This window comes from Drosophila pseudoobscura, chromosome X, assembly GCF_009870125.1.
Source record: "Drosophila pseudoobscura strain MV-25-SWS-2005 chromosome X, UCI_Dpse_MV25, whole genome shotgun sequence".
Classification (NCBI taxonomy): Eukaryota; Metazoa; Arthropoda; class Insecta; order Diptera; family Drosophilidae; genus Drosophila; species Drosophila pseudoobscura.
Genome location: NC_046683.1, coordinates 44887840 through 44911919, shown reverse-complemented (window position 1 = coordinate 44911919; position 24080 = coordinate 44887840). Strand labels below are relative to the sequence as shown.

The window sequence follows — 24080 nt, the reverse complement described above, 5'->3', positions numbered from 1 at the left end:
AAATATTTTCAAAATTAAATTAAGATTAATAATGATAGTTATTTCATCTGAGCGCTAGAGCTTTTTCAGGTAAAGTGTTATTCAAAGGCTTGCACGGAACGGAGCTTTTAGGTACCTTGATAGAGGATAAAAAGCTAAGGGTGCGAGCTTTAAAATAGCCAAAGTTAGTATTGGAAACAAACTTAAAAGCTCATCCTTGCAAAACAAAGCTGCAACTTTATCTGGCTCGAAACCCAATGAAGCTTTTATTTGACAATCAAAAACGGATTTAATATTTTAAATTGTATTTAATCGTAATTCAATCATTGCAATATAATATACATAATATGTAAATAAATAATGCAACTCCAAAGCATTAAAAAGTTAGCTTCATGGTTAATCGTAAATCATTGTAACTTTAGAGAACAATCGCCAGAATATGTCCTGACCCTATCCGGGGTAATAATTTAATTAATATTCTTGCACTTTGGCCCAACGCGAAAATTGTAAATATTTGCACTTTGTAATAATATAATATGTATGTATATACGAGTATTTTTTTCTGTTAAGGATATTCGCCTAAAATATGCTTGAAGTTTCAGTAACTCGTATGTTAATTCATGTTTTTGGTTGGCATTTACATATATTTATGCCATTGTTAGTTATGTTCCTCTTGTATAGCTACATTTAAAGTTTGGTCTTGGTTTCATGCCGGGAATGAAACGCATATGTTTTGTAATTCCATTATCGATAATACTTTGATAAATGTTAAATGTTAAACTCGCGAAAATTGTTGCTGTTGCTTAGGTTACTGGTACATTGAAACTCGAATTTGCTAAACTCCCTCCCGGAGCTGTTCCCGATCGGACGTCCGTCCGTCCGTCTGTCCATCCATCCTTCCATCCACCGCAAGAACACCGCGGGATTCGCCCAATCGAGAACAGATCTGATAAATTCGGTTTAACGCTAAAAGTGTTTACATATAGTATGTATTTTGATTTTTATAAGTACGAGTATTTGCATTCCGCAATATAGTTAACTATAGTTTAGGCTAGATTTGCTTTGATCGGTGTACAAGTGTTACAGTAGAGATTCTGCTAGTTGGTCAAGATTCGGTGTGCTTCGGTTACAGCTTACGGTTTGGATGATATGCAATCGTCTGTAGAGTATTGAGTATTGTATATATAGGAGTGTAGAGTGTACATAGGAGTGTAGTATGACAGAACAGAATAGAACAATTTTCCAAATGTTCAGATATCCAAAAAATTGCATCTTCAACAACAATTAACAATAACAATTAAATAATTATAATTATTCGATATCAATTCATGTAAATTCAATTGGTTAAATCTAAAATTAAATTGGATAACACCCACATTTCGAATCCCACAATTCCAAGTACGTTTTAACATTATTGTCCTCTGCTTTTTGGTTTTTTGGTTTTTGTGTGCGTCAAGTAAATGTGCAATCAAATCAGAATCACCACCATTACCATTACACTACAATTCAAATCGAAAGTGGAAAATTTATTGTGAAAATCAAAATGAAAATTGAAAATGGAAAAACGGAGCTTCAAGAGCATACGAACATTCGGGGGGACATGGGCACGGGATGGGGATGCTCGGACAAAGGTGAGTGGATGGGTGGCTTGGAATGGAATGCCATGCAGACCGCGAGTCGGTGATAAATTATGCATAGCATACCAGTAGCTGTTATGTAATACGCTCTGCTTGTTTTACTTTGTTCATAGTACGATAACGATTGCGAGAAAATGCTAAATGCATTATTAATTAATAGATCAAACACACATTTCTGGCCCTCTACTAGTATTTACACTATAAAAAAAAATATCGAAATCACCCAAACGCTGCGTTTATAATTAAATACGGCTCCATGCATGGCCGCGAATCGCGAATAGCAAATCGCGAGTCCGTCCGGATCCCGCTTGGATCCCGCTCATACTACTATCACACCGCTCTGGTGTCTACATCAGAGCGCAGCGGTTCCAGCGGGAGGTGGTGCGCACGGTCTCGCCCTCGTTGAGGGCCATCGTCTTGGACCGCATCAAATTCAGGTCCGTGCGGATGCTGGGCCGGCGGGCGTTGGGCGTGACCACGCCGCAGGCGTCACTGAAGCGCCGCTTGATCGAGAGGGCATTCTTCTTGGTCCCGCCCACAGCCGATCCGTGCGGCGGCAGCGGCGAGGGTGCTCCGAAGACGGACACCAGGCGTCGATGGTGGTTCGGGGTCATCTCCAGCGGCAGGTTCGAAACCATGAACAGCGCATAGAAAAGGTCGTCGATGCGATAGTTCTGGCGCGCCGAGCACTCCACGAAGGTGCAGCAGTTGTCCTGGCCAGCGATGTAGCCCATCACCTCGTCCAGCTGCACGGTTCTGCAGGATACCGGAACGCAAATTAGTCCGCTTTACTCGTATTTACCCTCAAATATCTGATAAACTCACTTGAAATCCCGATCACACTTGTTGCCCGCCAGTATCATGGGTATCTTCGGTAGACTCTTCTTCTTGAAGCCCGACCCGGGGTTGAGGGCCGCCCATTTGGTCTCTAGGATGTTCTCGCGAAGCCGCACAACCTCCTCGAAGGACTCGCGGCTGTCCATGCTGAAGACAAGTATGAAGAGATCTCCTAGAAGCCATAAAAGGAACATTAATCGTCGTTTGATTTAGCAAATGCAAATTTATTGCTTATTTACGGTCTCACATCTGTGACCTACGCACTCGCAATTTCCCAGACACTATATAAAGCGCCCCCAGCACCAGAAGCTCATCTCCGCTATGCTAATATATGTGTTTATGAGGTCGCAAAGTGGGGGGTTGCAGTGGGATTTGGATTTGGAGTTGGAGCTGGGGTGGGGGCTTGCTCTGGCTAAAATGGACGGATGAACGTACTTGGACGGTAAATCAATAGCTGAAAGCCACTGAGACATCAATACCCTACTTGCTCTAATAAATAACTCTGAGATTATAAAAGACTAGGGATAGACTAGACCCCCGGATCCCTTGCTTCTCTCGCTCGCGCCTATAAAATATCGGACGACCGTCTAAAACTTATTTTTATAATAGAGAGATGGCCGGGCAGAATATGCTTTAAAGTTTCAAAGCACTAACTTGGATAAATGTGTGATATATCGAGGATCAGTGTCTCAACGTCTACCATCTATGGTTATGACAATTTTGAATTGAAAACTTAGTCATAAAACCCCACAAATACATCTGATATAGCAAAAGCGATTCGTTACCAAAATTATCCTTTCAAAGGGTATAGTAGCAAACTTTAGCTTGGCAGCAGATGGGGCTGATTTTGATGATAATTTATAGGACATTAAATAGCGCCCGATGAAGGCAGTCGACGACTTAAGCGATGAAACGTGCGTCTCATACGATTGCGGTGAGCCCACACACACGTACAGATCCATAGACACCATAGACACCATAGCCAGCATAGCCACCATAGACACCCGATTATTGTTGGTTGTGGGCAAGAGGGGGGTAACATACCAGTTAGAAATGACAAACGACGCATTGCGGGAAACGGGTGATAGCCAGAAGTATCCAAAATGTCCAATTGAAAGACCTCGTTTCGTATGCGATACAATTTGCGATGGAACTCCTCGATGGTCGGCGTGTATGCCTCCTCGAACCGATTGCCCAGGAAACGTGCCACAATCGATGACTTGCCGGCGCGTGATGAGCTGCAAAGCGACAGATTGGAATGGAAATTGGAAATTGAGATGGAGGCTCAGATTGAGATGAAAGCGGACAGTGGTCCGGTCCATTCTGATTATACACACCCAAGCATGACCAGTCGGTAGCAGTTCTTGGCTGAGGGGAGGCTATCATCGCACAGAGATAGGCCCGCACCGGGACCGTAGATGAAATCATCCGCCTGCTCGATGGCATCCAAGTTGGAGTGATGCTCCAGCATGTGGGCCTGGTGTAGTTCGGCCGTGGTCACTATACGGCTGCTGGTTACGGTTCCGTTACTGCCGCTTGCCGTATCATCCAGAAAGGTGACCACATGAGCAGCTCCGGGTCCGGCTCCGGCTGCAGCTCCAGCTCCAGCTCCGGCTCCGGCCTGTGGTGAAGATGCCTCATCGGCGGTGGGTGTGGCCCTGTTTGGTGCTGCGGTGGCGTTTGTCTGTTGATTGCTTTTGATCCTGCCACTGCCGCTGCCGCTGCCACTGCTGCTGTTGTTATTGTTGCGTGCGTTGCCGATGCCAAAGCTATTGGCCGTAGTTGTGCCCGTGCTCGTGGCTGATGAGGGTGCTGGTAATGTTCCCGGCTCGCTTAGTGCAACATCCACGTAGTTGTTGTTGTTGCTGCGCGCACAAAACCAATTTTTGCAGCGATACATTTTGACTTTGTCATTTCCGCCACTTTAATGGATGTCGTGGGCTCCGTAGGTGGGTTAATTGGCTGCCTCGATGGTGGGATGGTACGCTGGTGCAATGGTGCGATGATGCGATACGCTCTGCAGTTTATTGGTTGTTTTCAGTGCAGCTTCCGGAAGTCAGTTGCGGTTGCCACTGCCACTGCCACTGTCACTGCCACTCCCACTGGCGTGCTTCTGTGAAATTTGCATTTTCAATCACTCAACTTTGCCGTTAACAGGCTAACATTTGCATATGTTGTACTAACTCTGAACGATTTCTGCTGCTTTAATGCTATAACTTAGCCCTCAGACCGCCTAGAGTCGGGTCGGATGAAATGCATTAGCCAAGCCTGCTCCTCCAGCTGCAAAAAAGAGAAAGATGTAAAACGTAGAAATGCATTCAGCTCGTAAATATAAAAAAGTTACGCCAGCTGCTTAAAAGGATAGAGGATGGGGGATAGGGGATGGAGCATGGTGCATGGAGGATGGCGCTTGCAGCATGCAGCATGGAGCCGAGTGAAGCCAGGGATAAAGAGGTCTCCGGGCAGCAGGGGAACCAAACATTTCGGAGGCCATTAAGCACGGTAATTGCCCCAGGCCCATTCCAGGCGAATAAACCACATAAAACGCAAGAAAAGCAGGAAAATGCACCAGTCAAAGCATCCTCGACTAGGATATACCCGGCAGCAGGCAGCCAAACTGGGATCATATCCCTCTGGCCTTAAAAGTGGGTTAATACTGAACCCCAAAAATGAATAAGCGAGTTCTTGTTGAACATACATATATGTTAATCCGTTTTTTCCCCAAGAATTTAGTTAAAGTCATTTGCAGTTGATTATATCCTAAAGCAAGAGCAAGAAAAATTCTAAAAAACGGGAATAAAATCCATGGAGGGAACAAAATATTTTAAAGAATTCCATATTTCGGGGTCTCCCAAATGACACGTTTTACCTCGGCTTAGACTCGAAATTATGTCTGGCCCTAAGGATAGACCTCGTAACTCATCCTTTTTTGGTTAAATCTTGAATCGACTGAGTAAGTACTTCCCAAACCATATTTATAAACAGAATATCCTTATCGACCAATAATGGGCATCTTGCCGCAAATCTAATTAACTTTGTTTCAGCATGCTACGTGCTCCGTATACATCAGCCGGAATGGCCACATTGGCTCAACTCATGCATATCGCATGCAGCACAGCAGCCCGGTAGCGGACCGGAGCAGTGGAACAGAACAGAAATCAGGACGGAGACCGGAAAGTGCCGTTACCGCCGTTTGGGTGCTCGACACTCGCCATAATCGAGTGCACCAAGTGCTCGTACTCGTGTTCAGATTTCAGCTCATTTTCCTCATTTTCGTACACTCCTTTTCCGCGACCATGCCGCACGTTCGCCTGTTCGCCTGTTCCTCGTTCATAGGGTTTTAAGAGCCAGCTCACAAAAGGAATTCGAGTGGAAAATTTGCAAGAAAAGAATCCACCGCATATTATTACACACACAAGTTGGGGCTGTCGCACATGGGGCCAAGGCGACACCCACTCGAAGTGGGATTCGGAGACGGAGCCGAGTCCAAGTTCGAGTTGAAATCCGAGCATTTTGGGAATAGCACCGGGCATAAAGACCATTTATCGCAACTACTGGTAATTTTTCCATAATTGATTTTGGCTTTTTGTGCTGCTCGTCCTTTCATCCGCCTCCGTCTGTGTTTGTGTGTGTGTGTGTGAGTTCCGTGTGGGAAAGCGCACAAATGACTTTTCGCCTTCGCAAAAATGGCAGCGGAAACGCCCTGAGACAATGGCGACATTTGCGGGGGCATGTGGCAGTGGCAGTGCCGTGCGAAAACAGGAATGCCACAATGCGAAGAAGGAATAATCAACTAAATGACGTCGCACTTTTGTTATTTGTTGTGCACCTGTGCAGGAGGCCATGTTAGCGTAAGTCCAACTACTCGTACAGGGGCGCGCCTTCGAAGGGATGAATACTGGCGGTAAGACGTCTTTTCAATTGCACCGCACATACGCCCAATCTTTAAACACTTCCAATTCAATCGAACTCTTTTATAGGGAGAAAAAAGCCATATGTATTGGAAAATTTTTGTGTTCACAAACACCGTTTACAGTGTCACTGATTACAAGAGTGGCCATGTTTTGGGAAAACAAAAACAATTCGATTTTGCCAACATTTTTCGACAAAATAAATTTCCTCTCTGCCACAAAGCTTTAAAATGTATTAAATTTTTAGAATTCTATAAAACAATGGACACAACAACACCCCCGCAAAATGCATCACATTCTTTGCTGTTGACAGATTATGGCACTTATGGTGTAAGTTTGCGTATGACAAGTGGCACTTCACGCAGAATACATGCACGTCTGTTGCAGCTCCACTGCTAACCCTCAACCCTGGGCCCCTGCCCTGACACTGCCCCATCCCCGCCTCTGGACAAAACTATGCTCGTAAAAGTGCCTGCTGTTGCCTCCACTTTCATTCCAATTTCGCCTCGAGAGTCTCCTCTACACAATTTCTCATATTTGTTTACAATTCGCGCATATAAATGCGCAAGGTTGTCCCACGCCCACACCCACTCCCACAATGGCACTGGTTCCCGTGCTCCCCCCGTCCAGAATCCAGTATCCAGCATCCAGCATTCGATATGCGGCTGGGCCTGGGCTGCCATAAGTTGGCATGTGGCAAGCGGAACGAGATGCAATCGACACCTAATCTGGCGAGTACATCTGGAGAGACACTGAGTGGCAGGGAGAAATCCGACAAGTTCAGTGAGAATCGAAATGAAATGGCAGTAGGTCTAGTGGGACCGCGGGTCAGAGAACGGAACGATAGAAGAGATAGAGAGAAGCAACAGAAACAGCGACCGCAACCAACGAGCATCAATTACCCGAGAACATTGAGTGATAATCGAAGTGGGGTTATCTCGTCCACCACCCGCGGCGAGCGCAGAGAGCACGCCATCTCAGTCGCGTTTCGGACAGCCCGCGGGGAAGACTGGACTGGATTTAGACGCGGTTAGACGTGGGAATGGATCGAACTTCAAGCAGCAGTGTGGCAGAGCTTGGCGAAGGCGATGGAGCTGCCGGGGGGGCCAAGGCGACGGGGACGGCCCATCAAGAGTACGCCGAGGCCCTGTCCCTTTCCAGCCAGCCTCGCAAGCGGAGGTGGAATATTCGCTCGTGCTCGTGGAGCACCCTGGATCTCTTGACTGTGGCGGCTATCGTCACCGCCCTGCTGCTCATCTTAGGCGCCATTTACATGCACTTAAAGCAGAGGCCCCATCTGGGGCGCTTGCACATCACGCGAAAGGAGAAGGAGAAGGAGCTGGTGGCCGTGGACACGGAGTCATTGCCCGTTTCTCTGGATGTTGCAGCTGGCGTGGGTAAGTGACGAGTGCTCCAAACGCTCTTATAGAAATGTCGCAACACTTTTCCTAATCAGAAACTTTAGTGCGACGCTAGAGCGTCGCTTGTTTGCTGATTTTTGCCACCATCTGTCATCTGTTCATTGCCGGCTGGCAATGATCGCTCTCCGTTCAGAAAGAAACGTTTGAGTTTTTTATTTATTATTCTTATATGTAATGATTAGTGTTTGCAGGGCAGACTTAAGGCAGTGCCTAGGTTCGACTATAATCTGACTTCTGCAGAAGTAGGGAGGAATATAGCAGCACAGAGCACAAAGCATGTTTAAATATTCATAAATCGATGGCCGCTACTTACAGCCACATTTTCCAAGCTAGAATATAGAGTATGTGTGGCTAATCGTTTTAATTAGCTTGGCTAATAGTTTCTCTGCATTCTCAGCTGCCCAGAGCATAACTACATTCCGGCCATCGGTTCTGGAGCCGAGCGGGGACTGCCTGCCATGCATCGCTGTCGCCGCCACGGACAACCACCCAGCAATGTGCGGGGGGAGGCCGTGCGGCATCTATCGCATCTCATGGCTGTACTGGATGGACGCCCAGGGGACTAGTGACCCGGACAGCGCACTTACGCAGGGTAATGCAGACTCGACTCCCGTTTGACAAACTGCCGCAGAACACCCACGCTCTAACCAGATCCTTCTCCCGTTCACCGTCCCCAGCAGACTACGAGGAATGCGTGCCAGTTGCCAGCTGCGCCGAGGGGCTTGTGCGGAGCTATGTGAAGCGGTTCGGCTATGACTGCGATGGAGACGGGCTGATTGGGTGTCGGGATCACGTAATGTTGCACCTGAACGGACCCACGGGCTGCCGCATGGGAAAGCCCCTAGCCGCTCTGGCCGAGCGACGAATGAATAAGTGTTTCACCCAAAAAAACATTCAGTAGAAGGGTTCCAAAGTGTATTTATTAACCTGAAGGGTGGGCACTCATTAGATTACTTAAGGCGAACTTGTGGTGGTGCATATGCTCATTGTTGGTACGTGGTCCATATTGGGTCGCCAGTAAAGGCATAGCATAAACAAAGCCACAAATTCGTTGAACAATAGGAGCGCCGCGTACTTGTCATCGGCGAGCTCGGCCTCGGTGCTTCTGCCTCCCATGATGCACTGCACATGATACATTAGGAACTGCAAATGATTCGTGAGTATGCCGTGGACAGGCGGTATATGTAGAAGGATAGGGTTCTTATTCTTACGGCCAACAGCATAACGGCAAAGAGGAAAGCGAAGACGTAAAACGACCAGTTCAGGCCGATGACTGAATAAAGCACAATGCAGTACACGCCCAGCAAAAAGACACTCATGAACAGAATTAAAAAGAAGATCCCTCCCTCAGTAAGGTCGCACTGCGTGAGGTGGAACAGACGTGTGTCACAGTCACAGACAAAGGCAGTGTTATAGTTAAGGGTCGCTTTAGACTTCAGATACTCACCGGCATAATGGCTGCCAGGAGCGTGAACAGGACGACTACCAGTGAGACGATCAGAAAGCCGGCCAGCAGATACAGAAGGTCCGTGGGGACGATTAGCAATGCCATGGGCTGCACCAGAAACTCCACCTAGAGAAGAGACCCTGAATAGACAACACGCCCAGGGCAATATAAGGAACCCATGCTTCCGTGTACTCACGATAACCAAAGTCGTCAGCCAGTTCAAGAAGCACAGGCTCCTCATCTGACGGCTGAGCGAGAACAGTAGAAATAGGAAAACGCCTACGGCAAATGCCAGAATGAGGGCTGCAGAATGGTCGCGCACCAGCCAAACGGTCCAGGTTCTGTCAATTGCGAAGGGGGAACATTATAAACAGAGGGATTTTCTACAGTTCACCTTACCCCAAAACTGTTATCATGAGGACCCAGTGAAAAAGAGCAATGAGTAAAAAGAACACAAACTGTAGGTAAACCTTTAGAACGAACCGCCGGCGATGCTCGGGGTTGTTCGATTTGAAGGGCCAAAAGTGTCTTCCGGTTTGAAACATGGCGACCGATTAATTTTCTGACATAAAATGCTAGGGCTACTGGCGCTCGCCGGAATGAGCATGAGCCCATACAAAATTAACGCTGCCCAGGTTCCAATTTCGCTCTCCGCCTCTCAGGGCGCTAATTGCACATCAAAATGGGCCGCCAGAAAGCCGCCAGAAAAGTTTGCTCAGCAAATTGGAACACACAATGCTTTCGATTCGGCGTACATAATTGAACTCGACAAAAGTTTATAATCTGGCAGCATCGCGCACAAATTGAACAACAACTCGCAAGTGTGTAGTAATTAAAAGTTTTCGCAAATGTTGCAGACAAACAGTGAGAGCATAGGACCAAAGTTTGCACAAGTTTTAAATCATTTAGCAGCAGATCGGACCGGGACTGTGTCCGACTAATTGCTGCCATGTCACATTAATTTGCACAAAACTTGCCACTGCAACTGCCGCTTGCAGCTGGTCCACAGTGCGTATGCGCACTTTGTAGTCTGGCTGGCGGTTTATGGCCATGTATCTGCAATTGGCAACTATCCAACATAGGCAGTTAATATTTCAGTAGTTTGTGGAATACAGTAGCTTATGTATACTGCAGAATTATTTTTCCAGTCCGGCTGCATTGCCAGTGCTCCTTGCGTCTATGTATAATCTTTCGGTTCGGCGCATCCATTATCAGGAAGATGCGTGGCGATCCGGCCTGCACCTGCTGCTGTAGTTTTGTAAAATGTCTTGCGGTGAGGCTGATGTATGGCTGATTTCATCGCCCAGGCCGTCGTCGATGGTCTCGATCTGGCAGAGGTCAGAGCCACGCCGCTGCTGTTGTTGTGGTTGTTCTTGTACACTGCCTTGTTGTCCGGCTGATGTTTGTGGAGGTGGTGTGGTTAGCAAATCGGGAAAAAGGCGTTCGAAAAGTGTGATTTACCATTTACGATTTGACTGAGCTTAATTTAGTATTTAATAAACTTAACAAGCAAGTGCACACACACTCCGCGACACTTGAATACGACCCTTAAAATTATATGTACACACACGCCCTGACACTTGAATGCGACACACTAATACAAATATTCTGTAAACGAGACTAACGAAACAAATTCAACTAAAATAACTCGAATTTTCGTATTTCAAAAGTGATGCTCTTTGAATATGAAAATGAACGTCAAATTGCAAATTATTTTCATTGGTTGTAGTCGCGAGCGAGCATCGAAAAAATTCTCAAAAATCAATTGGAGTATCCTAGCTATACGAAAGCATGTAGGTTGTTGCAGTCATTTTATAGGATGAAAAATCAAAAGTAAAAGAATTGAAGGAACTAGTCCAGTATGGGAAAAACTTGAAGGACCGAATCAAACCTGCAATATCCGAGACCGCTAAGGTAGAATAGTAAAAAGCGTTATTCAAAAGACTCAGCGCCTTAGGAGACGCTAAAACTTTAAAAATATATTTATTTATGTAGGCAAGTAGGTTTGATCTGACGTGTACGTATTTTCATATTAAGGCTTGGAATTGTTCCAATTGTACTCCATGAGTACTTGCACGAGCCGCAGTGTTTTGCGGGGTGTCTCGAGCACCGAGCACTCTGGTACTCGCCATCGTTGGCTGGGGCCCTAATCATTCTATTGCATGCCAAGTGTATATAACTTTATTCAATCAAATGTGCAAATAGCGCATAATGCAAACAGAAATAGTCCAAATGAGCAGACAAAATGGGGACAACAGGATAGACAACAGGCAGCCGGATAAGCCGCGACTCAGACTCAGACTCAGACTCGCACTCTGCGTTCATTATGGTCCTTCGCGTGGGCTGAGGGACATGCAAGGCGGATGGGTATACTGTATTTATTGGAGATATCGAGCGCTTCAGATAAACATTGCTTGATTGTTTGATTGATTGGGGGCTGAGCGTCTGAATTGACGGAGCGGAGGGAGTTGCCACGGCCAAGGACAAAGAGTTTCATTTAAAAACAATTACGTATTCGGTTGAACAGCTCGCACAACATCAACCAACACGGATGCTTGTCGATACTCGCATTTTTCCTTTTCACTGGGCCTTGTCAAAGGTGTCACTCAGGTGTGGCAGGGGCAGGGGGCAGGCGTACCTCGAAATTGATTGCTTTATTGCAGCAGTCAGACAGCGAGGCGGGACAAGAGGCGGTGCAAGAGGAGGAGCTGTGAAAAATTGATGGAATGCAGTGCAAGTTTTGATAAGAATTTTTGGTGCACACGAAAAGTTTTGGCTCGGAACTTTTTCAGCTGGATTCCGGATTAGTTAAGCTCTGCCCGGTGTCGCTTGCCTCGGCATCTATCTCTGTCTCTGCCTCTGTCTCTGTCTCTGCCTCTGCCTCTCGTGTGCTTCATGGGTTTCCAGAGCTCTCTTTTGCTCTGCTCAGCTTGTTTGCATTGGCAATGATGCTATCCAGCCAGCCAGCAGGACGGAGGCGGAGGTAAAATCAAATGAAAATGTCAAAAAGAGCAGCATACTTGGCTGCCAGGCTAACAGCATTTACTAAATGAAATTTACATGCCAGAGTCAGAGTCAGAGCCGGAGTCAGAGTCAGAGTAGGGAAAAAGGCAAATGAAGACGAAGGGAAAGGGAAAGGAAAAGGAAAAGACATAGGGAAAGGGTTCAGTTTTGAAAGGGTTCGGCTCGGTTCGTACTCTGTTCTCCATTGCCATTGCCATTGCCTCGAGTCCCCCAGCAATCAAAAGTGTGCCACATAATTAAGTGTACATCAGAGATTAGCCGCCGCATTCAACAGAATCGAGGGCGGGTGCTGGCGCTGTCCCGCAGGGGCACAGTCCTTGTAATTCATGCCAGGCGAACGCGGACATTGGGGCTGGGGATGGGACTGGGGCTGGAGATGGAGATGGGCCTGCCTTTGTGCGCATACTTAAATAGACATTGGCAACGACATGACCTACAACTGTTCCAGCAAACCGCTTTAATGTCTCTGTTATGGCTGTCGGCTAAAAGCCGAGGCGCTTCATTAATTTTATTGCCGCCTTGCCGCCCCAGCGCTCGGCTTTCCCCCCTCTGTCTTTGCTCAGCCTTTTCTCAGGATTTCCCACAGCTTTCCCTGGACTGCCGTTTTCGTTGTCGTTGTCGTTGTCTCTGCTTTGAAGTTTCTTTGGTTGCGGCAAAAGTTTTGATTGTCTAGCCACACACTCACATGCCACAAACACGGCTCGCATGCCACAGCCTCATGCGAGTGCCAGTGCGACTGCGATGCGTGTGTGTGTCTGCCCACTCAAGTGGTTAAACGTAAAACTTTTTTAATTAGAGTTGTTTGTGGGCAGCGCAGTGTGCAAACAATTCTCTTTCGATCATCTTGGGCGAATAGTTCCGCAGGAACAATGCACCCTCCGCGGTGGCCGGATAGGGGGAAATTCACGGCAGAGGAGCAGGAGCTGCCATAAAAGCTCGCGAGCCAAATAAAATTCATGAGCCTTTGTAATAAAAGTGTCACAGCGTCCTAGCGATGCAGGAGGCTACAAAAGGCAGCCATCAACCGGGTGGTGGCTGATGGGGCCTGATGGAGGTGGGTGCTACGGGAGCAGGGGAAGCACTCCCCAACTGTCAGCACCATCGCCATCGCCATCGCCATCGCTGACAATGAAAATGGCTTACCCTCCAGAGAGGGCGCATAAATTTGGCAGACATCTTTTGTGAGTGGGTCCAAGGCCCAATCCAAGGCCCAACCCAACCCAACCCAACCAAAATTCAAATTCAAATTTCCCAGCCGTTTGCATTTATTTAATTTTACTATTATCAGAATAAAAAGGCTTTGCGCCTGATTAGAGCTCGCCGCTCGCCGCTCGCCTAAATGTGTTTTCCCAAATTAAATGAAAATCAAATGACGCCCAGCCGGCGTAAACCTCCATTGACACAACATGCAAATCTAATTTGAGTCCGCCCCGCACAAACAGCTCTTCCACATCTTTTTATATTAATGAAAATGAAAATGGGCTATGCACTGTGCCTGTGTTCCAGGGGTGTCCACACACCAGCACCACCACCACTTTCCGGCACCGCCATTTGCACGCTTCCCCAGGCCGTCAAATATCCGCAGGATGTGTCTGTCTGCTCCGCTCTCTCGCCCGTCTGTCAATGCGATTTTGTCAACGCAATCACCCGGAGAAGCATTGGCGAACCAGCGCCAGCGTGCCAGCATCGCAGCTCCGTCGAAATATTGTACATTTTCCTGTTGTTTTTTTGCCAATTTTGTGGCTGATGCTCTTTTGCTTCCGACCACTCCACTCCACCCCACCCACCCACTCTCCAGATTTTTCTGGCTCAAACATTCGGCACTCAATATACCGTTTGCATTATACAATATGAGTACAGACGACCTTATCGCTGCTTTGCGTATCAATGAAGAAATCGCCTTTATTGCACATTTTTCAATGTGCACCACGTGGCGTATACGCATTATGGCACATCGATGCTTACAGTGGGACACTGGAAGAGTCTTTATCGATTCGCACATCCAGTGTAGCCAGATTGGTGCTTTACACATATACGTATTGCGGATAAAGCAATCTATTTTTTCATTTATTATTCCTGAAAACAATAAAATGAAGAAAGAAAATCATTCAGATTTTCATGGGACATCAATCAAGTGGTGAAGTCCCTAGCAATTTAAGCTCCTCTGTGCTATGATTTAGAATCAAATTGATTTTTCTAAGATGATTTCAATTATGTAAAGCAATTTGTTAGAGGTCGAGGGTATTTTTAACATATGTATTTATCTGTAAAGGATACAAATTAAGATTCCGTTCCGGCAATCGAATGGTTTAAGACGTCATGTACGTATATGTATATGTATTGTATGTGCTATGAACCTTTACAATTACAATTTAATAGGTATCCAACACGTAAGCTTAACTATGACCCACTGTTCGCGACTGGAGACAAACAAAGTTGGTGGCTCCTGCATACGCACACGCACTCGCCCAAAGTCAGAGCCAGGACAGTGGCATAGCCATGTCGTCTGCTCCTGCTGCTGCCATTGCCACTACCACTGCCACTTTTTCGTATTTCGGTCAGGTCACATTCATGTTGTATACATTAATTATGGCTATTTACTCTGGTCTGGCCGTTTCAGCGCTGGTCATTGTCAATTATGTGCACGAAATTGCTTATTATTGGATGCATAAACACACGCACAAGAGTGTGTATTTGTCCACATAAAAAGTATACGTATGAGAGGCCGAAAACAGCAGGTTAAATGGCCGCATTTATTCCCGGCCTAAAAGCACCGCCAACAACAGTGGGAACGGAAACAACGTTTTGGTAAACAAAAATACATCTTGTTTACACAGCGAGCAGTCCTGCGAGCAGTCCAAAGTTTGTTGCTTTTATACCCTTTGTATAAGGGTATTGGAAAATCTGTAAGATGCTTGCAATGCATCTACGACACTATCAAGTACGATTAAATATATTCCTGATCGAGATCGGAAGAAGCTTAAGTCGTAAGGGAGTAGTTTGAGCATATGAAAATATATGAAGAAACTCTTATTTATAACTATACATAATCTCTATAGAAACTATAGTTTTTGCTCTACACAGCCTGCTAGTAGCTTCATCTACTTTTGCTGCTTGTCGAGATACAAGGGTATGAAGAGTTCGTCACGATAAAGCTCTCCTTTTTGTTTTTTTTTTACTTCTGTGCTACTTTGGCAGTTGTTGTCATTTCTATATGGTCCAGAATGATGGATGTTATTATAATGTCGACGAGTCGGCTTAGCAGGCGCCCGACATCCTGAGTGGTTGCCGCAGCAGTGCCTGTCCCAAAAACTCTCAGCGACCGAGCCGGAGTGGGTCGACCATGCCCCCAATTCCGGAGAAGAGTAAGAGTCTGTGGTCAATTCATAAGCTGCTTAAAAATTATAACAATTTAATATGAATTAATGCCAGCTGCAGGGACACTGCAGGGTCTTTTCACGAGCTAATGCCACGAGTGTTTATCCACTAAAAGTATTTTTTTAATCTTCCTTCCCCTGGTAATTATACTAATTGGTAGCCCGTCGTGGAGGGACTAGAGCACACTCTAGCTGGACCTGGAGCATAATGCGATAATTTATATTCCACGCTGGGGAATCCTTTGTGCCAGATGCCAGATGCCAGATGAGTAGTGGCGGACAGTCGCTGAGAGCGTCTTCAATGGGGCACATCCCCAGCTTGAAATTGATAAAACAACGATGGAGATAAGGATAATCCTCGGGTTAACTACAGGGCATCGAATGCAAAGTGCACATCAAAGATGGATTTAATTTAAGTACATATGATGAATCGAATCGGAGACCATCTTCATATCAGCATCCACTTTCGTAGAAAACCTTCTGGAAGGATAATGATAGAAGCGGGAGGATCTTGGACTCAGAGAACCTTGAAGCTCAGAGAAGGCGTGGTGTGTGGCATGTGCTACACCACTTTTTGATCGGCAATCCCGGCACGTCCTGGTCCTGGTGGCGCCATACTTTGGACACCCGCAACAGGCTCAACAGGCACTTATGAATTTGCACAAAAGAAACCCAACACGCGAGACATTTGTTGCTATTGTCAGGCCCATTTCCAGAGATATCGTCATCGCAAAACTCACTTTACGGCCGCAGTAAGCAGCATCCGGCTTCCATCTGGCGCTTTAAAGCGTACCCTCTGAAATCGTTGAGTCGGATACATAAATTCCATAACAAAGCTCCCGCCCCGTACCCGTACCCGTACCCGTGCCAGAACCGAGATAGAACCCACTTTTAGAATGTGGCCAAATCAAATGGCTTACTGCGACAACACATGCCGGCCCACCGGGAGTTGGGAAAGGCGGTTTCAGATCTGACACAGCCTGTTTGAATGGATTTTGCGAAGTGATAGATTGCTTGATTTGAGAAGGAATGGTTGGAGAATCAAGGTGATGTATCTATACTCTGATTTTTTGATTTTATCGTTTTTCAGTATGTAATGAACAGCTTGAGGAGTGGGATAAGGGGTTCTACTTTGAATCAATGTCCAATATCCAATCAAAGTTATAGCCTTTAAAGAGTCAGTACGGAAGCACATGGATCTATTCCCTTTTCCAGGCTATCGTGAAAACCCTATATCAAAATCAGATGAAGCCATTAAAGTACTCCAGCATTTATCTTTCTACGATTTGTCTTTAATGTGATTGTGAAAATCCCTTCGATATGCCAGCTTTATAGCTGCTTAGAGCGGTACGTATGCCCTCTTCAGGGTTCACAGGAAAGGTCCAAAAGGAGTCCAAGGAGAGTAGAGGAACTGGGACAGCTGTGGAGCATTGGGTGAGGGCCTGTCAAAAGGCAGCCCATAAATTCGTTCCAGTAAACATTTTTGAATTGTTGAAAAGATTTGTAGGAAAACAAGGCACGAAAACACATACATAGCGCAAACATAAAGAATGTGTATGGGTCTGTATTTATAAAGCTGCTCCAAAGTTTGGCCAAAGTGCTAAAAGATGTGTGAAAGGCGGCAAAAGGCTGCGACGGAAGTGAAGGCTTGCCTCCGAGTAAAAGGTTGAGCCAGCTCCTCAAATTACTTTCGGGCGTGGGCGCAGCTGTTGATGTTTTCTCGATCTAAGGCACCAAAATTTCTTCTAATTTGGATTTGCGTGATGCGGTGGCGGTGGCATTTGTGATTTCTGAGATGAGATGGGTTGGGACTTGGGCAGGGACACGAGCACGGTCTGCCTGGGGCCGTTCTTCGACTTCAAAGCATCCTTCAAAGCATTTACCACTCAATTAGCAGACTGCGATACGTTTAGAGCGGCGGCTTCTTCAGGGGATCCTCATGCTCCTGCACGAGCCTCTCGCTCTCTAATTTATTAATGGCTAATGTCAGATGTTGGCTGACGTCAAATGACATTGAAAAATTGCCTAGGATGTACATCAAAATGCCAGGACCTGTGCTTCTGCCTGTGCCTGCTCCTGGGCCTCGTGCCGTGTGCGTGTGAGAGTTGGAGTGTTCTGCTTAATGGCCCGACTGGCTTTTCTCGCTTATTTGGTGGCAGGAGAGTGTGTTCCCAAAAATGAAAACAATTTAGATAAGCAATATGCAAAGCATGTGAAATGCTCTGCATGTGGGCTCTGTTTGCTTTCGTATAAATATTTCTGCTGTGCATGTTAAATTTTAAACGTCCCCCGGTCCCCCCGTCCCTCCGCCGTTTGCCGAGCAACAACTTAATCAGCAAAGATTTACGAGTAACTTGGCAGCAGCTCGGGGCATTACTTAGCATACATCAGGCACAGGAAGAGCAACAGCAACTGGAACAACAGCAGGAACAGCAAAAGCAAAAGCAACAAGAGCTGCAACATCAGCAAGACACATGACAGCCGTTTAAAATTCAAGTACCAACTATAAAAGAGCAGCCAGGGGATGCAGGGGATGAGTGAAAGACAAAAGCCGGAACAGTTATGCACTCGAGTGGTGGACCATAAAGTATTCGGACTGCTCGGAGCGATGGAGCGGTAGTGTAGCCCAATCCCAGAAGCCTTTTATGGGGTCGGACAGTCGGACAGTTGGACTACCACAGTCTTGAAGGCAAATATCTGGCCCAGGCCCGCAGGTGTCCGAAGGCGGGGAAAACCTGCCAAGCCGGCTGCAAATCAAATACACAACAGCCATAGCCATAGCCATAAAATCAAATAAAACGAAATAAAATAAAACAGTCCCCAAATTGCATTAGAAGAAATCACACAAACTACTAGCGCCCCGATAACAATGCCCTACTCTCCTTCATTGGTTTGGTTGAGAGGGTGAGGTTTCCGAGATACATTGGCTGGACAAATTCGGGCTCACCTGAAAGGACATCAACGAAATTGGTTGTCCTTTGCAATTATGATGTGTTCCTTTATCGCTTTGCTTTGTGGTGCGAGCACTTCCTCTGAGTACGTTGCTGGCAATGGCTGGGAAGTCACACAAGTCACAGTCGCACGAGCACATGGACACCAGGACACCAGGACACCAGGACACGAAAAAAAATAGCAAAAGCACGAGACAGCAGAGTGTCGTTGTCCTCTAGGACAACAGCGTGCCGCGTAGTGTGATTCGCGTAAAAGAACACGCTTTATGAATGAACAGATGGATGGCAAATTGGTTCTGTTTCCCGTTTCTGAATTGGATCGCGTGCCGCCCAACCGTCCAGCTCGGGAGCCGACGAATGTTTATCTGAACCTCTGCCAGTCGCAGCTCTTGGAGCACTCGAACTCCTGAGGCCTGCGCAGTGAGCACTCCGTAACAGCGACCTAACAGCGCCAGAGAGTGTTTCTGTTGGGGACTCTAGGGGGGAATGGGTGGAATGTGTTGACTATGTAGGTTGACAAGAAGTTAAACAAACAAAACAAAAGTCAAGCTGTATCATAAATATAATGAAAAGTTTGCGCCAGCAACAAGCGAGTGGTTGGGTTCCCTTTCCCACATCGCAGGATACTTTATACTTCATCCAACTCGAGTGTCAACAACCCACTCTCAGCTCATACACTCATTCACACACTTGCCCGCTCACTCACTCACTCACTCACCCACTCGTGTGTACACATAATTAAGAAATCGTGCGTACTCTCAACACACTTTGATTCAAATGCCGAAGTCGGAGGAATTTTGAAATGTCTTTGGCATGGCAAATAAGCTGTTGACTTTGTAATCATTTCAGCATGTTCATCAAGTCATTTATCGAGTGGGGGAGACTGATTAGGTCGTTGCGCTCTTGCTGTCTTGCTTCCCGCACCGCACCGCAACGCACCGCCCCGCATCGCATCGAATTAAGAGTCCTGCCCTCCTGGACGATGCTCCATCAAGATCGCGGCTAAGACCCACGGCAATTACGAGTATGAGAATAAAGCAGCGCCAGTCTCTGTCCTGAATGGTTAATGGCCTCCGCCCCAAGCCGAGCTTAACTGCCGCAACGGGCCCTGCCCCCCGGCCATGTATCTGCCCCTATCTGCCAACTGTTGTCTGTGGTCTGTGGCATGTCCTCTGCGGCCTGTCGTCCTGATTCACGGTTCACCATTCACGATTGAGCGTGAGTGCGGGCTGTGAGTTGTGGGAGTCCCCCGCTGTGCGGCAAGTGCCTCTTCCGCTCAGGTGAGGAAATTAAAAGTTAACTGCCTAAAGGGAGATTAGGCTAAGGGTGTGCTCATCAGCATGTGCTCGGGTGAGAGAAAACGTTCCATAATCACGATATGTACATACCCTCGAAATCGAAAAAGACCCTGGACAAAGGATCAAAAGTGTTATCATAGATTGATAGTGCATGCATTATTTAAATCACATTTTAGGTACATATGTCCTCGAAAACTTTATTAAGTGAAAGCAGAAAGAACGAGTCCAGAGTGTCCAAACTTATTGAAAATGCCGTGGGCAGCTTCTTCGTTTTAAAATCGCCCACAGCTGAGAAATTATGAGAGATTTTAGGAATTTTCCTGACCCGGAAGTTGACATTTTATGAAATTTTTCCAAGTACTCGCAATAAATAAAGTTATTTTTAATATAATTTATGAATTCCGATGGCAGAAGAATGAACTAATCCATATTTAATATAGAATAATTCTTAACTTGAACAACATCTCCTCCCCTGCACAAAGTACATATGTATGCATAATTAGTGCAGAGTCGGGGTCAAAGTATCTGCAGAATGTGCGGAGGCATCTCTGGTATTGTCAGCTAACTGGCTCGGAAGGCACGCTTCGCTGGGCAGGCGGAGACCGAGACCGAGAAGGAGAACGAGCTTATCTCAGTTTCTGCCGCATACTTGGCGAATCGGATTTGCTTCCAATAAGTAAGCAATAACCAGCCGAGTGTTGGCCTGGCTGAAATAGAACTGGAAGTGGAAATGGAATACCTGGAGACCCATCTAGTGACGTGTGTTGTCGCGCTGGAGCTGGAGGTGGAGGTGGAGCCTGAGGCACGACATCTCGTATTGCAAGTCAGTCAATGAATGCGATTGTGGTGTTCTGGATAAAGTGTTGAATGGACCCACACAGAAAGACTGACTGACAGACAGAGATGTTCACAGGACAACAGTCACAGAGAGGGGCATTCAATTGTCGAGCAGAGTAGACAAGTGAATCAACAACCGTGCGAGCACATAAACAGGGGAATACTTGTACTCGTACAGAGTAACGACCACAAGCACAAGCCCGACTTGATAGCATCACTTGACAAGTCAATGAAACGCGTCCTGAATGGGAGACCGGCACAAAGCTGCAGTTCCTCTCTCTCTCTGTTGGGAGATGACAATGCCACACCGAAGCGATCCGCTTGCACATTCAGTTGATGGAACGAAGCCCATATGGGTGTCCCAGTCCTAGCCGCAGCCCAGAGCCCAGAGCCCAGGGCCCAGGACAGGGACGTTGACGGGGACAGGCCTAGACCGACCCATGTAATGCTCGTAAAACGTTTTGTAATCCTATTAATGGCCCTGCAACAGATAATGGGCAAGTGTATTCATAATCCCCGGCAATTTCGTATTCATTAAAAGCCAATAAAAGTGAAAATTATAACGCAGGTTCGTTTTCCCCTTTCTGAACAGGTGAATGCAGGGAGAAGGAGAGGGACAGACGGCCCACTTCATTAATAGCAGGGCACAGAAGACTGCGTGGGAAGCGCAACTCTGCGAGTAATGAAAGCTAATGAAATAACAATTAATTGAAAAAAGAATGAACGTGTATACTCGTACTAAGAGCCGGGCATCATCAGCCAGGCCAATGCCAGAGTCGCCGCTGGACCTGTGGCTGGAGCTGGAGCTAAACCCGGGGCCAAACACAATTTGTTTTAATTAATTGAAGCCACAACCACAGCTGCCCCACGTTGGAGCTGGTTGGGCCTAGCAGCTTCCCCTGATTTAGACGAATTGCCAGCAATTCTGGTTCAGCAAGGGCTTTGGGAGGGACTTAATGTCTGACTTGGCAGCCAAATCCCTTATACAACATCAGGAGGAACAGTAGCGGGATCGAGAGAAGAAGCCCGAAGGCTCGGGCCCCAATCAAGCGTGAAATGATTGGCAGACCCCTGGCGGCCAGGAGCAGTAGCCCATCAAATATTCACATATGTCGCACAGACCAACTATTAACGTATGGCTATCGATTAAATTTCGCCAGCAGTCCACCAGAGCGTGACAACCAAACGATTTGTGGACGTAGATGGTACCATAAGCATTATTTCTGGCAGCTACTTTCCAGCTCGAGTGTCGAGTCTCGAGTCTCGAGTCCCGAGTCCCGAGCCCTGATACTTGGAGCATTTAAATACGCTGCAGGGTATAGCAAAGCATAATCGATTGGTGTCCGGTTGGCGTTGTTTTCCCAACTGTTGGACGAGTGTGCAGCACGAGGCATCAGCCAGTCGACTCCCAGTCGCCGCCACTTTGCCGAAACATGGCTTGCGGCAACCGAAAGTTGAACAGAAAAGTTTGGCAAGCTAAGTTGCGCTTATGCTTATGTTTAGGCGAGTATGTAAATGCTGCCGGGAGGCACTGTATCAGTGTCTTTGTGGGGTTGAGTGTCTGTCAGTGTGTGTTTTTGTGTGTGTTGTGGGCGCCTGTTAGTGTGTGAACCACAACATGTGTCGTCGGGCGTGAACAAAAGTGCTAAGAAAATTACATTTTGCCCACATGAATGGAAGGATGGGGCGCCTCGAGCGGAGCCCCGGCCTAATGCCTTAATACACTTAAATTTGCTGTAAATCAGAGTGCTTTCAACTAATTTCCAGGTAGTACCCAGGAACCACAAAGCCTCAGGCAATCGACTTAGCCAGGTCTTAAGAATCACAAGTTGCTTGATCCCCGAACACACACGCCGACGGGTCGGCAGAGTACTCATACTCGTAAGTAACCCAGTGGTTTTTAATGGAAATTTTAAAAAGTAAACCAGCAAGCGTATCGCCTGCCACTGCCACAGCCACAGCCAGAGCCAGAGCCACGTGTGTACGAGTCAGTACTCGTACATATGGATATGAATGGATACGGCCCCCGTTTCCAGTTGCCAGTTCCCAGCTCCCAGTTTCAGTTACAGTTCCCCCAGCATGTTCCCTGTCTCCTGGGTGCCGTGGCTCACTCCAACTCCATGGCAGGTCCTTATGCAAAATTCACATCAACAACAATCGTACTAAACTTTTTTCGCCATATTCCCATACCCGCACCCGTACCCGCACCCGCACCCGTACCCGTAGTCGTATATATTACGCTTTTGTTCCATTTTCATCGAAGAAAGAATGCAGAGAAAAAGCGAAGTAAAAAACGCGCCAATATATCGCAGCGCGAAAATAATGCAATTTGTGTGTGAACTTTTTAACGTAGTTTCTGTGAGTCCTGGGTGTAAGGATACGAGTTTCACCAAACAAATATTTACGTACGGAATCGAGGCAGTCCGGAGTCGGCTGTGAAGCCGGAGAGGAGTCGGGAGCGACCGGAATGTAGCGCCACGAACAGCAGCCAACAACTGAGGAGCCGAGCCAGAAGTGATTCCATTAAACGGAGTCCTGAGAGAGGTTTGGGTCTGTTAACTAACAGAGTGTATATGTAGCTGTTAGCCAACAGACACAGACGCCTAATGCGTTGGCGTTGGCGTTTTCTAGGAGCAGGTCTAATAATATATTAATGAAATCGAAATTACAGCGACGATGTGTTTCTAAGAATCATAATTCATGTAAGTGTATACTCGTACTTACATATATCTTAATTTATTTTTAGAACTTCTTTCCTAGCTTTGAAAGTAATTACTTTTCAATTAAAGCCACATTTGAATGGCATAAAATGACTGAAATTACAGAAAAGCAAGGCAGACCAGACCGCAATCAAATTGTCATAATTGATATGAGAAATATTTCTCGCTTATCAAGTATCCGCCCGAGTGCCCCCGACAAATGTGGCCCAATTAATTGGAACTTTAAACAAATGACCACGGAAAACCAACCCCTTGGAAACAGCGGAAGGATGAGGGTTGAGGTCGGTCTTGAGGTTGGGACAGGGCCATGGGAAGGGGCAGAGGCAGGGCTAGGCAATGGGCAATGGGCAATGGGCAATGGCCAATGGCTTTTATTGTACGAGTATTTCATCGCATGTCAAATGCATATTTTACCATTAAGCTCCCTTCGTTGCTGCCCTTTCGCTGGATGGCGGGTGGATCGTTATTGTTGGACGCTACTTGGCGCAGTTGTTAACGAAAACGGATTTCGGAAACCCGGAAGACCCGATACGGATGGAACTGCACGGGGAGTGAATACTATTGAGAAGTGGACAGGAGTGTGTCCAGCAAACCTACGAAACGTGGTGGCATCTTCACGTTCACGTTCACATGTTGATGGG

General features: G+C 46.7%; 3 protein-coding genes across 5 annotated transcripts; 1 reads left to right on the top strand and 2 right to left on the bottom strand.

Annotated features, from left to right (window-relative positions):
• Nucleotides 1–293: 293 nt before the first annotated feature.
• Nucleotides 294–23217, bottom strand: LOC4813473 (GTP-binding protein Rhes). 2 transcript variants are annotated; one of them, XM_033383157.1, is made up of 6 exons: nt 23129–23217; nt 4638–4733; nt 3791–4566; nt 3498–3691; nt 2442–2625; nt 294–2372 (listed from the first exon to the last, which is right to left on the bottom strand). In XM_033383157.1, exons 3-6 carry the CDS (start codon nt 4351–4353, stop codon nt 1964–1966), a joined length of 1350 nt encoding a protein of 449 aa, XP_033239048.1. In that variant the 5' UTR covers nt 4354–4566; nt 4638–4733; nt 23129–23217; the 3' UTR covers nt 294–1963. The 2 variants fall into 2 exon arrangements, with proteins under 2 accessions (XP_033239048.1, XP_033239047.1); XM_033383156.1 differs by lacking the exon at nt 23129–23217 and adding an exon at nt 18581–19061.
• On the top strand, nt 7152–8693 carry LOC4813610 (uncharacterized). 2 transcript variants are annotated; one of them, XM_015187266.2, is made up of 3 exons: nt 7152–7761; nt 8183–8377; nt 8463–8693. In XM_015187266.2, exons 1-3 carry the CDS (start codon nt 7407–7409, stop codon nt 8684–8686), a joined length of 774 nt encoding a protein of 257 aa, XP_015042752.2. In that variant the 5' UTR covers nt 7152–7406; the 3' UTR covers nt 8687–8693. The 2 variants fall into 2 exon arrangements, with proteins under 2 accessions (XP_015042752.2, XP_001353344.3); XM_001353308.4 differs by having other exon boundaries at nt 7161–7761; nt 8466–8693.
• LOC6900436 (uncharacterized) lies at nt 8687–9838 on the bottom strand. Its single transcript, XM_002134791.3, has 5 exons — nt 9632–9838; nt 9429–9573; nt 9233–9358; nt 8997–9146; nt 8687–8928 (listed from the first exon to the last, which is right to left on the bottom strand). The coding sequence occupies exons 1-5, from the start codon at nt 9775–9777 to the stop codon at nt 8740–8742; spliced, it is 756 nt and encodes a 251-aa protein (XP_002134827.1). The 5' UTR covers nt 9778–9838; the 3' UTR covers nt 8687–8739.
• Nucleotides 23218–24080: the final 863 nt, after the last annotated feature.

What these genes read in the sequence shown, in the direction of transcription:
- LOC4813473 (XM_033383157.1), bottom strand. Translation starts at nt 4,353, where the DNA reads ATGTATCGCTGCAAAAATTGGTTTTGTGCGCGCAGCAACAACAACAAC. An exon ending in TCGTTTGTCATTTCTAACTG is followed by an intron (nt 2,626 to 3,497) that starts GTATGTTACCCC and finishes TATGGCTTCTAG; the next exon opens with GAGATCTCTTCATACTTGTC. An exon ending in AAGTGTGATCGGGATTTCAA is followed by an intron (nt 2,373 to 2,441) that starts GTGAGTTTATCA and finishes GGTATCCTGCAG; the next exon opens with AACCGTGCAGCTGGACGAGG.
- LOC4813610 (XM_015187266.2), top strand. Translation starts at nt 7,407, where the DNA reads ATGGATCGAACTTCAAGCAGCAGTGTGGCAGAGCTTGGCGAAGGCGAT. An exon ending in GGATGTTGCAGCTGGCGTGG is followed by an intron (nt 7,762 to 8,182) that starts GTAAGTGACGAG and finishes CTGCATTCTCAG; the next exon opens with CTGCCCAGAGCATAACTACA. An exon ending in GGACAGCGCACTTACGCAGG is followed by an intron (nt 8,378 to 8,462) that starts GTAATGCAGACT and finishes CACCGTCCCCAG; the next exon opens with CAGACTACGAGGAATGCGTG.
- LOC6900436 (XM_002134791.3), bottom strand. Translation starts at nt 9,777, where the DNA reads ATGTTTCAAACCGGAAGACACTTTTGGCCCTTCAAATCGAACAACCCC. An exon ending in GGCTGACGACTTTGGTTATC is followed by an intron (nt 9,359 to 9,428) that starts GTGAGTACACGG and finishes TCTCTTCTCTAG; the next exon opens with GTGGAGTTTCTGGTGCAGCC. An exon ending in TCCTGGCAGCCATTATGCCG is followed by an intron (nt 9,147 to 9,232) that starts GTGAGTATCTGA and finishes CACCTCACGCAG; the next exon opens with TGCGACCTTACTGAGGGAGG.